Below are 13874 nucleotides of genomic sequence, written 5' to 3' on the forward strand. Positions count from 1 at the left end.
CAGATCCCCAAAGTATGTTCCCACTTCCCCCCGTATGTGCTGTCCCTGTGCCACTTAGCACGCTTATCGGAGTGGACGGCTCACAGGCAGAATAGGAAATGGAAGAAACTCAAACTCAGGAGTCAAGGTTCAAATCTGACTTCTGCTAATAAGCCGCGTGATGCGAGTGGTTACTTAGTCTTGGAGCCTCAGTTTCCTCAGCAGGGACATGAGGATAATATCGCCTGTGCTCCAGGCCTGTGAAGGATCAGTAAGATATCTTACGTGATAGCGTTCCGGCACTGCTCCTTCCGAGAGGAAGCTCCGAACCATGGATCGTGACAGAAAAGCCCAATTCATATCCATTACTTACTTCACAGCCTAACCTCAAAAATATTTCTTCCCCTCTGCTCCCACGTATCTTTTCCTAGATTATTTCTATACTTTTGTAGGCTCATCTTGTCTCCCCAGCTTGTTAATTGTCTTAAGAGGTGGTGGGAGGGGGTGTCACACCCTCCTCCTCCCCCTCGGTGTTTCCCACCACAGGGTGTTGGACAGGCTCTGCCCAGAGACTGCCTGACAAACGCTCAGCGTTGCTAATGAGAGCTCAACAAGGGCTTGTGCTCAGTCCTCGTCCATATCTGGAACTTATTTCCTAGGCTGCAAGAACAGACAAGGATTTTTTACGAAGGCGGGGGCGGGGGAGGGGGTGCGAGGCCTGAGGGTGGGGCAGGGAGCAACTTACCTTTACACTGCAAACCCTGCCGCAAGAGGCCCCAGAGCAAGGACCCACAGTGGTCGCAGAAGGTGGGGACCTTGTAGTTGTGGATACCGAACTTGTGGGGCATGTTGACGCTGAACCGCTGGGAGCCCACCTGCAGGAATGGCAAGACACAGGGTCACCGCTGAGCTCCTTTCTGCCCTGCAGTTCTCGTCACCGGACTCTTACAGAACTTCTCTTCCAGATAGCATGTGTCATTGCAGGTGGCAGGCCCTACCTTGGCTCTGAAAGCTTCCCTGAGAAACAAGGCAAAGAGAGCCTCCACCCTGGCCCAGCCTTCACTCCTGGTGCCCTGTCGGACCCTGCCAGTCCAGGCCTGCTCCCCACCTCCCGTCGCCCCATGCCAGGACTTCAGGCCCCTAAACAATCACAGCACACAGCGCTCGATTTGCACCTCACACGTGGGCTACTCGTGAGACGTCGCCATGAGCCTTCAATGCTGCTTTGTGCGTGGAAGCCCCGCCCAGGCAAAGGGTCTTCCGGCAGCTCGATGGTAGACATGGGATTGGGCACAGCAGCATGTGAACTCGGCATGGCTGTGGAAATCGTGGGTCATCTGTTAGAACTAATAATAATTAGGATAAAGATAGGCAAATACAGAGTGGTGACACTAAGGACGCTAACTTGTCAGTGCTGATCACATGCCAGGCACCATTGTCTCAGTTAGACCTTTCCACCCCTCCATGGGGCAGGCCCCTGGTTACCCTGAGTTCACAAACAAGGCAAGGAGACAGGGTGGGATTGAGAAACATGCCTACAAACCGATGAGAGGCAAAGACAGGCTTCCATCCCGAGTGTGGACTCATTCAGACCCAGGCTGTTACCCACTACGCTGCCTCTTGCTCAGTATTGAAAGGGGTACAGAGAAGGTGGGTGGCAAGATGGAAGGGGAGGGAGGTGGCAACAGGAGTCCAGGTGTGGGACCCGTGGGTCTGGGGCTGCCACAAACCACCGGCGGTCTCAGGTAGGCTCCTTGACTTCTTGGGGCCTTGGATTTCTCATCTGGCAAATGAGGATGGCCCCAGCCCCACGTCACAGGATCATGGGGTTAGTGAGACGGAGGGGTGGAAGAGGCGGGAAACATGAAGTGCTCCACAGAAGCAAGGGGTCTGCAGCATGGGCCACCCCCCTGGGCTGTCTTTGCCCCTCCACAGAGCTGCCTGCTGCCTGTGTCTCTAGTGGAACAGACGCAACGCCCGGGCCCCTCTGAGCAGGCAGGAGACACCTGTGGGCAGGGAGGGACGTAGCACTCGCTGCTGTGGAAGTCAGGACGTGGTCAGCATGCAACAAGGCAACTGCACCTTGGTTCCCTGGTGAGTGAAAGGCCCCCACTGTGGGGAATAAGGGCGGGGGAGGCGAAGGCCAGATGGGCCCAGGCTCGAAGGCAAGCACAAAGCACAGCTGCCCACATGCTCTGTGTCACCTGACCTCACACCGCATTCCCCATCGCCCAGCTCCAGGGAATGGCTGGTCCTTCCACTGGACTAAGATTTTACTGATCCCTGCTTTAGATGCATGGGCTACCAATTAGGGTCTTGCCTGGGTCCAGGATTCCCAGGATTTATTGAAAAAAATCGTATTCACTCCTGCTTAAATTCATAGCTTGGGTGTGCCTATTTGTGAATACAGACATGTCAGCTTTGTAACTGCCTGCCTCACTGCTGAGGATGTATGAGATCACTGTGCCCACTTGGTCCCTGCTAATCCCAAAGACATGGCAGATCTCTGAAAATAGACTCCTGTTCTCCCAGGAATAGCCCCAGAGAGAGAGGAATGACAGACTAAGGTGGGAAGGTAGGAAAGCTGTCCCAGGTGACTGGGAGATTCAGTGTAGGGGTGGAGAGCACTGTGTGGCCCTCAGGTGGGACCACTAAAAACTCTACGGTATCAGAACAGAGGGAGGAGATGAAGGACACACACACACACGAGCACACCACGGAGTCAGACAGACGGAAAAGCAAATCCAAAGACTGAACGAGCGCCAGTCGAAAGCACACACGTGCTCCTGCTGGGGGAGACAGGAAAAAAAAGGGGTGAGCAAGACTCAGAACACAGAGAGATCAGAAAGACAGAACTGTGAGACAAAAAAAGAGAAAAGAGGAAGGTGACAAAGGGAGACAGGGCATTCCTTGGTTACCACAGCTGGAAGTGCAGGGAGGGTGCGAGTCCTTGGCTAACACAGACAAGACAGGGGAGCTCACCAGCTGCGTGCTCCTGGTGCAAAATATTTAAGGAGCCCGTTCTCAGAGCACCTTTGATAGGGAGGAAGGCATTAGAATCGTGGCGTTTAGGGCTACCTGTGTTTGTGGTATGTGTGTATGTATGACGTGTGTGCACACGTATCACACTAAAGGTGGTCATGCAAAAGCATGAACTCCGAGTTTGGTCTCCAGCAGATGGCCAGATGTGCTGCCGCTGATGGAGACTGGCTTCGGGAGGCATGAGATGGTGGCAGGGAGAACCAGGACAGGTCATCAGCCCTGCCCAGCTAGGAAACCTAAAGCCTTCTTCCTCAGTCCCTGGCAATTTGTCCCTTGGGATACATGCCAAACTGGGGACACACCTCACTGGAGACTTCTTTTCACTGCTCAATATGCCAGGATAGAGAGTCAGAAGAACTAGGTCACAGATGAAGCTGGGTCTGGCATTTCCGATCTCAACTCTCTAACCTGAATGGCATGGACTCTTACGGACTTTTCCCTCCAAGGAAGTGGAAAGAGCTTTAGAAACCTGCAGAGGCTCACGGGGATGAGGCCTATGAGATCCTTGAGGGTAGGACTTCTGTACTCCTTCGCTCCCATGGGACACGGCACAGTGCCTGCCATACAGGACATGCCCAATAAATGTTCATTGCAACAGCCACAGGAAGGCAGGCAGCAAGCAGGCCGTCTCTTTCTTCCCCTTACTTGGGAAAGTAATGAGGGTAACAGTGTACTTGGGGCCAGCAGCCCAGACCAGGAGTCAGGAAACTCGCAGGTGCTGACTTGCAGTGGTCAGCATGACAGGAGAACCCCTGTGAAGACTTTGGCACTCCAGGCTCCGTCCAAGCCTGTCCCTCGCTGCTTCCCAGAGATGGTGTGAAAGTGAAAGGAGATAGAGGATGGGAAATGCCTCAGATACTGAGATGCTATTTGGCTGAATTATTAAGTCACTCCTGTTGGAAGCCAAATTGTAGATGTTCCTCATCATAAACCAAGCTGATTACAAACCTACCCAGGGCCTCTCTCTTTGATCCCCAACTCTAACAGCCTGTGATGATACAGTATTATTTCACCTAGAATCGGAAGCATGCCTTTGAAATCAACTGTTCTGAACACAGAACACCTATACCCATGTTCACACTTGTCATCTTCCTCGAAAGGTTTTCAGTCTCCCAGTGGTACCCCATCATCCTCCCGACCACCCAGTTAGGAGAAACCCAGCTTTGCTGCTGAATTTTCTTGCTTCCGTATCCCAACAACATCCTTAGTAGCCCATGTGACAATAGTTCCTGAGATTAAGAGGCAACACAGTGCCGCGGTCAAGGGCTCAGACCCCAGGACAGACCACCCAGGTTTGAACGTGGCTCTTAGGCATGTGATTTGGGGCAAGTTAATTTGACCTCTCTGTGCTTCTCTCGGCTTCAAAATGAGAGTAACATCTACCACACTGAGGTTGTTTTGGGATTAAATAATATATGTTAAAGTGCTTAAATCAGGGCACGAAACTATTATTGTGGTTATTTCCGCCTCCTAAGTACTCCTTGGACTTGCTCATTCCACTCCATTTCCCCAACAGCTCATTAGAGATAAGGTTCCTGCTTGTGTGTCATTTCTGTCACTGTTTATCACCTGCATGGAGCCAGTGACACATCAGTGAGCCACTTCCGTGTTCGGACGAGATAACGAAATAAAAGAATTCACACTTTCCTTGTGGGCGTGAGCTCTGGGATCACGTGTCCACAGGGACGAGACTGACGCGGAGCAGCGCTCATCCCACAGACTCCGCCTCCTGCAGGGAGACCGTGGACAGCTCCCTTTGGTTTCGATCAACACGATGAAGAAAGTGGCAGGGTCTCAGAGAGAGGTGGTGTCCTCGGGGACCACGAGCAGGCAGTGAAGGGAGGAGTTGGCAGTGCGGAAGCCCAGTGCCCTCATGTCACAAACACTTACCTGGTCGGGAGTCTCCTGTCGCTTTAATCCAGCACACTTGGTGATGATGAGCTCATGACACCGCTTGTGGACCACGCAGGTGCAGACTGCAAACAGCAAAGACGGGATGGCTGAGTGACAAGGGGAGAAGGGAGTATCTGTCCCAGGGTCCAAACAGGTCTCGGGGGAGGGACAAGGGGAGCCATGCCTCTTCTGCCACTGAGCCTTAATACCCTCCCTAAAGCCTGTTATGCAGTTATTTCAAAACACTCTGCCACCAGAGCCATGAGGATGTCTTAAATGGTGTGGAGAGCAATGACGCATTTATAGTCAAAGGCATCGGCAGGTTTCCCTAGTTCAGGAGTACTGATCAATTTTCTCACTCCCATATGCCAAGGTCAGGGAACAACTTCCTTCCCAGCCTTTCCATGGAACACTGTCTATTAAAGGTACAGTTGCCCCGTGCTCCACTCTGGGTCATGCCAGGGTGGCTGATGTGATATAGGGAGAACTGCAGCAGGTGGCACAGAAGTTCTCAGGCTTTTTTATCTGGTTGAGCCCTGACACACCAAACTTCAAAGTTCCTGTTGCATTTAAAATGTCTACAAGGAGCACCCTATAGCTCTGTCTCTAGTGACACGGGGCAGTACAGGCAATAGGTGGCCAAGAGGTAACTAACTCTGTTTGTACACACATTGTCTGAGAGACACAGCAACCTCCAACAGAACCTGCCCAAGTTCCCCCAAGGGTAAGACCCAAATTAAACAGCACTGGGCAAAGAGATAGACTGATGTTCTTGCTCCAACCACAGAGAAACCTCAACATGACCACGTCATATTTCCACCCTCCAATTCCGTACAGCTTAACCTTGCATTTGTAGTCAACTAACCAGAAAACAAAATAATCTTCAACACCTTCAAGGGAGCTTTAGGTTTTTAAGAGCTAATGATTCTACAGAAGAGACAAAAAAGTGATCAGCAAGGAGCATTCAGTGGTACTGAATTAAACAAGCAGGGGAGGGAGCTGCCAGCCAGGGTACACAGCCTGGCTCAGGACACGACAGGACTTTCAGGCAGCCTCTAGTTGAAGCACGATGTCTCACCAGGAAAGATGAAAGTGCTCTCTCTCCACCTGGTACTCAAAGGCTGGGTGAACTGGCGGCTTGCTGAGACCACAGGGACACCCGGAGATAGGCAGCACCTGCAAGGTGCCTCCCATATACCTACACCCATTTATGCACGTGGGAGTAACAGCCAAGCAGGGACAAAGAAAGCAGGGTCCTGCCACTCCGAGATGAAGCATACGCACATAAACTGTAGAGAGCCTCTAAATGTGATGAAACCCAGCACATGCTTCCTACAAGCATTACTGAGCTGGATCTAACCATGGGCCTCCAAAGATTTAGTTCATAAAATACCTCTTACCTTGACATTGGTATCCCTGCTTTCCTATGACACCCCTGAAAAGAAGATACGATATTTTAAAAAAGTAAAATTTTACCAGGTCAAAAAACAAACACGCAAAGCCATGCAATTCTGGCCACTACCCACATCACACCAAGTGCATGGAGTCCACAGAGCAGTGTGATCTTATTTCTACTTGCAGGGCGCCTTAAAATGCCTCCTTCTAGAAGGCCACAAGAGGGCAGCCCTGACACTTGGAGAGGGTGAAGGTTTGGCCAGTGTCAGAGCTTGGTTTCCTGTACAGATAACCACTCAGGCGGGGTCAGCAGTGTTCTGGAAAGCCACGACCCTGCTTCCTCTCAGCAGGCCTTGACCAATCAAACTCCCCTTCCTCATGGACAGAATGGGCATTCGTTGTCTCCCAGCACTGGGACATGCTCCGCGGGCTCTCTAGCTCTCCAGCTGTGGAGGGGAGCTGTGTCTGGCAGGTGTGCTCCCTGGGCATTCTAGAGATCACCAAGGGATCTGGGCCAGTCTTTGGCCAGGACTTAGGGTCCAATCGACCCCTTGGGTGAGGCCAACATTAGAAGTTCCTTCCATGGCCAGAGTAGGGTCCCCAGAGCAAGGCTGAATGGCAGCATAGACACAGATCAAACCAGCCTTGCCTCACCCTGTCCTCAGTGTACCAACACCATCTTGTTAGGAAGCTCCCTGCAGTTCCCAGCCCAGCAGGAGGAACCAGAAGTCATTAAGGCTACGCCCCAGGGAACCTAGAGCTCAGCAGTGCTTGCCATGGGCTTAGAGGAGGCCTGGATCTACGTAAGACCAATCACTCAATTCATGACCAAAATATGGAACGTGGAGGTCTGAAGGCTAAGTCCTCCCTGGGAATTAAAACTGTCTGTGGCTGGGACAGGGCATTATTTCTGCTTCAGTTGGGCTGAGTTTGCTCTGAGCCGTGCCGTCTCAGATGTCCATGCCAACCTCGGTGACTTGTTCTGTAACACCATAAGGATGAGACAAGAAACTCTTAGATACCTCAGGAGGCCAGGGGGCACTCAGAGCCCAATTCAAATGTCCCCTGGCTGTGTTCACACTAAAATCTGGCCTCACTCATTCTCTGCTGTTGGATCTGTGTGTGTGGGCAACCTCTATGTCAGCTCCAAGGAGCTCAGAGAGCTTGCCAGACAGGTTAGGGGGACACAGGGAAAGCGTGACAGTTAGAGTCAGGCTAACTGGGGGTGGAATCGTGACACTCCGACGCTTCCTAGCTAGAGGACATCAGGCTAGTCTCATTTTCATTTCTGAGCTTTGGTGCTGTTAGAGGAATGGTTCCTAGTTCGTAGAATAGCAGGAAGATTTAATTAGATACTTCCAGTGCCTAAGATAGAACCTGGCATATGGCAGATGTTCATTAAAAGTCCTCCTGCAACCCCAAGACTAGTGCTCTATATCCTTCTCCACCTCCCAAAAGGCCTACTATCTACTCTCTCTGCCTAGCAAAATCCTAGTCATCATGAAAGGAGAAATGCCACCTCCTCCAGGAAGCCTTCCCTGACCACTCCAGCCAACACTGTTCTCTCACTCCTGTGAGAGTTCAACATCCTAGCAGAAGCACTGTTAGAACAGCTACTAAGAATTGCTTTGTACTACAGATATTGGCAATTGAATATTTTTAACTTCATTATTAAAAATTCAAATGTATAAAAGTAGAGTGACAAATATAATAGATCCTCATGTACCCATCACCCAACTCCAACAATTTTCAATACATGGCCCCAGCCCCTCTCCCCTCCTTCCAGAATTGGTTTTTAAATAAATTTCAGTGTACCATTTCATTTGTAAATAATTCAGCTTGTCTAAAAGATAAGGATTCTTTTTATAAAGCAAAATCACAATATAATTATTGGTTATAAAATCTTAACTCCTTTGATATATAACTCTAGGTATAGAGTCACTAAGAACCATCATTTCTTCTTTCCATTTATTCCCCCACCCCATGCACCAAACACACGCTTAGTGCCTGCCCCGGAGAAAAGTCTTCTGTAATCAGATAAAGAAGAAATAAAGCACATTAAGTGCTTTTTACATGAAGTTCATAACCTCTCCCACCCCATCCCTGGCTTCTTGCCAAGAGAAGCCATAACTCGAGGTTCCCAGGAGAGAGGGGCTTACCAGATGAAATCTCTGCAGTGGGAGCAGTAGGTGGGCTGCCGAAGATAGGTGGCCATGAACTTGTGGCCATTGACCTGGTGGACCCTGCGCCTGACGGCCCCCTGCCGCTTCCTCGGCCGCATGCGTTCCCGGAACACGCGCTCTTCATTGTCTTTGGGGGCTGGGGAAGGACAAGAGCAGAGAAGACGACAGAGTCTAGGTTAGTACACCTTCAAGATGACCTCCTGCTGGAGAGTGACTTTAGCCTCGCATGGGTGGTAGGCAGCCTTCCCTTGGGGAGGGACTCGGGGGTCCAAGGAGTCTCACTGCTCAGCTGCAGTGCGTGAGCACACACAGGGTGGGAAGACCCAGACCACGCACATCACTGATACATCCAAGCTGCCCCCTTGGAGTCCATCCCAGTCCGAATCCTGCTCCCACGGCGGCTGCCCCATTCCACCCCCTGCCCACCTGCTACACGTTTCGAGGGCCCTGGGGTCAAAAGGCTCAAGGTTTAAATCTTAGTGCAATTTCTGAGCAGAATGACCCTGGACAGACAGCATTTCCTCGCCCTGAGCATCTGAGTGCAGCCTCCTCTGTAGATGGGGGTCGCAGGGCCAGCCACACGGGAGGCTGGGAGGAGCCGGTGCAGCGAATCCCCACACTCCAAGCCCCCTGGCTCAGAGACGCAGCTGCCTAATAAAACTGACTTCTACCGTCTCCCTCTTACCCAGACTAGGACAACCAAGAACTTTTCTCCAGAGGTGAAGAGGCGAGGGCAATGTAACACTGTGAAAGCAGAGAGTTTCCTGAAGGCTCAAGAGCTACCACCGTGGGCTTTAAGATGCCAGTGGAACCTAAAGGACCTTCCTTATTTCTTCCTTCTCTCCACCTCGGGACACCTTGCGAGGGGACTAATAGATGATAGCAAGACTAATAACGATGATCAATGATCGTTACGAATGTTTGTGTTTCCCCCGCCCCCTCTGAATTCGTGTGTGTGAAGCTCTAACCCCCAACATGATGGTATCGGGAGGCGGGGCCTTTGGGAGGTAATTCGGTTTAGATGAGGCCATGAGGGTGGGGCCCCCATGATGGGGTTAGTGTCCTTATAAGGAGGGAAAAGAACCTGACTGAGCTAGCTCTCCACACACAGCAAAAAGGTTCACAAGCCAGGAAGAGGGCCCTTGCCAGAACCCAACCATGCCGGCACCCTGATCTTGGACTTCTAGCCTCCACAACCACAAGAAATAAATGTCTATGGTTTAAGCCACCCAGTCCTGAGAAATTTGCTATGGCAGCTGGAGCTGAGATTATGATAATGGCTAATGTTTTATCGTGGGCTTACACCGTGGCGGGTGCCATGCTAAGTGTGTTATGAGTAACTCACTGAATCCTCACAACAACCGTACTTGAAGGGTACTGCTTTTATCCCCATTTTACAGGTGTGCAAAGTGAGGAATAGAGAGGTTAGGTAACCTACTCCTGTTAACTCGGCTATTAAGTGATGGAGACTAGATTTTAGCCCAGAGAGTGGGGGAGAGGCCAGTGTTCCACTGTGCACACACTGCTCTGCCCACGCTCCCTTCAGCAAGTCCCCGAAGCTTGCATCACGAAAGAGTCGAGCTCCTCGTGGCTTCCGAGGGCAGAGTGGGCAGGCTCTGGGTCCCCTACCAGGCTCCTAGCACCTTCACGCAGGCCACAGAAAGTCCTCCTCCACGGCGCAGCTTCACATGCACTGGATGGCTCCATGTCCCCAAATACCTCCTGCACCAGCCAGGGCCTGACCTCTTCAGGGCAAGCAGCTCTGCTCCCTCCCGGGCCTCACTGAATGTAAGGTTCCCCGCAGGGGGGATATCGAGTGTGACCCAAATAGCTGACTAATCCAAGGGCACCTTGTCATCTAGAAAGAGTAGGGCAGAGGACAGTGAGACTGGAGGAGGAAAAGGGCAAGAAGGGGATCAAATGCCGAGCATGTGCATTTAGGAGAAGCAGGCTCCAAGCAAACAGGGAGCTGTCTACTGGGTGTGTGCCCTCAGCGCCCCAGCTGCATCCCCAGCAGACTCAGCTGGCCCAGGTCGGGGTCTGCTTCCTGGCCCCCAGCCTGCCTGGGTTTCCTTTTTAACTGGTGCTTATTCCTTCAAAAAGTGTCTGATTCTGACTACCTTCTGGGCATGGAAATCCCACCACCTCCTACTTCTACCCTGCCACAACCTGGGGGCCTTGAGCTGCTGACCCAATTCTCACAGGGACCTCAGTTTAATATAGAGATATCTATGCACACACACATAAACCACCCCCTGCAGGAACATGGCGGTTATCATTCGGTTCTCCAATTACAGGTGATTTTTATTTCCACTTTGTACTTTCATTCCATATAGAATATTCTACTATTTTTATAAGCAGAAAAAAATGCAATAACTAAAACCCCAAATCTATTCAGTAGCCCTTACTTGCTACAAACCTATCTACAAAAATCTAATTCAAAAACGTCAGTCCTGGGACACTGCAGGCAGGGGATGCAAATTCTCTTGCGCCTTTCACAGAAGGATTCACCATGGAATACATTTAAGCAGTAAGCCAGTCGCCTAATGCATTTAAGATGCGATTTGATTCACAAATCTCTCAAATGTACTAGTCGTTTTCATCCTGGAAAACTCTATTTTCACTTAAAAGGGCGATGAGTCCAATGTAATTCTCTCAGAGGCACACTGCCGTGATGGTGGTTAAAGTTCTCCCTTCGAACCTGGTTTTTCAACTTTTTACAAAAATGAACAATGAAAAATGTTCTAAACTGTGTTTACATTGATTTAATGGAGCGCTGTGGCAAGCAATTCAACTGCATTTATTTTTAAAGCCCTCTCGATGGGTGCACAGATACCTGGAGGGAAGCTGTTGAAGGTTGAGGGGTGGGGGAGGGGAGGGCCTCAGGTGCAGCGTGGGAGGCAGGCAGCCAAGGACAACTCCTGTTACGTATGTCATATGTCAGGGTCTGAGCTCAACTTCCCAGAGGTTTCTGTTACTCCTCTCCAAGAGCGTGGCTGCACTACCTTTGAAGTCAGATTTTATGTCAAAGATCTGGTGGAAGAGAGGCTATGGGAGGGGAGGAACACAGGTAAACTTCAAGCTCCAAGTGACCGCCTTGTGTGAAACCACACAGCAGGCAACCAGGAGAAGGGGGTTGGAGTCGGTGGCTGGTGTGAACACCCCCAATTCCACATTCTTCTGTATAGGGAAGCCAAAGGTCAGCCTACAGTGTCCTTAGCTCTGCGGCCCCCAAGCAGAGAAGGAAGCCGTCCACAGGGTTCCTCAGCCCCCAGGAACCTCCCTGCCCGGGCCTCGAGTCCACCGCTAGGAATGGAGCCCTTCAGCATCTCCCACTGCTGTGGAGTGGCTCTTCCAAAATGCAGCTCCCATACATGCATAGATTTACTTCTGGGCTATTGCATTCCATTGGTCTACATGTCTGTTTTTATGCCAGTATCACACTATTTTGATTACTGGAGCTTTGTAACATATTTTGAAATCCAGAAGTGTGATGCTTCCAGCTTTGTTCTTCTTGCTCAAAATTGCTTTGGCTATTCTGTCTTTTGTGGTTCCATAAGACTTTTAGAATGATTTTTTCTGTTTCTATAAAAAAAAAAAACTTGCCTTTGGGATTTTGATAGGAATTACATTAAATTTGTAGAGCTCTTTGGGAACTATGGACATTTTAACAACATTAATTCTTCCAAATCATAAAGAGTCAATGGATCTTCAATAAGGGTGCCAGGAAGACACAATGGAGAAAGGACAGCCTCTCTCCAATAAATGGTGCTGGGAAAACGGGATATTCGTGTGCAAAAGAATGAAATTGGACCCTTATACCATACACAAAAATCAACTCAGAATGGATTAAAGAATTAAATAAAGACCTGGAACCATAAAGCTCCTAGAGGAAAACATAGGGGAAAAGCTTCTTGACGTTGATCTTGGCAATGACTTCTTGGACATGACACCAAAAAGACAGGCAACAAAAGCAAAAATAAACAAGTTGGACTACAAACTAAAAAATTTCTGCACAACAAAGGAAACAATGAGAAGAATGAAAAGGCAACCTACAGAATGGAAGGAAATATTGGAAATATCTTATTAATAAAATAATGGAAGAAATCATATACCTGTTAAGGGTTAATATCCGAAATACATAAGAAACTTACACAATTCAACAGCAAAAGACAAATAATCCAATTTAAAAACAGGCAAAGGAACTGAATAGACATTTCTCTAAAGACAACATACAAATGGCCAACAGGTATATGAAAAGATATTCGACATCACTAATTATCAGAGAAATGCAAGTCAAAACTACAATGAGATATCACTTCACACCTGTCAGGATGGCTATTATCCAAAAAAACCAAAAAAAAAAAAAATACCCAAAAGACAACAAGTGTTGGCAAGGAGGTGGAGAAAAGAGAACCCTTGTTCACTGTTGGTGGGAACGTGAACTTCTATAGCCACCATGGAAAACACTATGGAGGCTCAAGAACTACCCTATCATCCAGCAATCCTTTGGATGGATGTACATCCAAAGGAATTAAAATCAGGTCCTCAAAGAGATATCTATACTCCCATGTTCACTGCAGCATTATTCACAAAAGCTAAGACATGAAGCAACCTAAATACCGGTACACTTACAGATGAATGGATAAGGAAAATGTGGTATATGTAAATAATGGAATATTATTCAGCCATAAAAAAGGAAATCCTGCCATTTGGGATAAGATGCATGAACTTGGAGGATATTATGCTAAGTACAATCAGCCAGTCAGAGGACAAAGACTACATGATATCATTTAGAAGCAGCAGCTAAAATCGTTGAACTCATAGAAGCAGAGTGTAGAATGGCGGTTGCTGGGGGTTAGTTAGCGGGGGACTCAGGGAGGTGGTGAGTCAAAGGGTACTGAGTTTCAGTGAAGCAAGATGAGTAAATCCTAGAGATCTATGGTGCAGCGTGGTGCCTACAGTGAACAATACAGTACTGTATACTTAAAATTCTGCTAAGAGGGTAGATCTTATGTTAAATGTTATCACAAAAATAAATAAAAATAAAACGCAGCCTTCATGGTGGAGGGAATACATCATGTGCATATGGTGAGAGAACATGTATATAAATGTGTATATATGTGCATGTATGTATATTATATATTAAATATGTATAATTTATATAACATGTTGACCCATAATAGTATGTTATATATAATACACACATAGTTTTGTTGAACCATTTGAAAGTATCAGACATAGTAACACTTCACCCCTAAATACTTCAGCCTTTATCTTCTAAGAACAAAGACATCCTCCTACACGATCACACCATCAGAGTCAATAAATTTAACATGCTACAACATTATATAACATGTTGTTCATATTTAAATTTCCTCA

The 13874-nt window shown here is 48.8% G+C and overlaps 1 protein-coding gene across 1 annotated transcript in view; it reads right to left on the reverse strand.

Annotated features, from left to right (window-relative positions):
- The window catches only part of PRKCE (protein kinase C, epsilon), a 485500-nt gene that overhangs the window by 172675 nt on the left and 298951 nt on the right, over nt 1-13874 (reverse strand). The window contains exons 3-6 of the mRNA XM_012653873.1: nt 8469-8628; nt 6315-6349; nt 4912-4997; nt 725-854 (exon numbers count right to left, since the gene is read on the reverse strand). Coding sequence (XP_012509327.1) covers nt 725-854; nt 4912-4997; nt 6315-6349; nt 8469-8628 — 411 coding nt within the window. The remainder of the gene's footprint in view (nt 1-724; nt 855-4911; nt 4998-6314; nt 6350-8468; nt 8629-13874) is intronic.

The sequence above is a fragment of the Propithecus coquereli genome, unplaced genomic scaffold (genome assembly GCF_000956105.1).
Source record: "Propithecus coquereli isolate 6110/MARCELLA unplaced genomic scaffold, Pcoq_1.0 Scaffold43, whole genome shotgun sequence".
In the NCBI taxonomy this organism is placed as follows: Eukaryota; Metazoa; Chordata; class Mammalia; order Primates; family Indriidae; genus Propithecus; species Propithecus coquereli.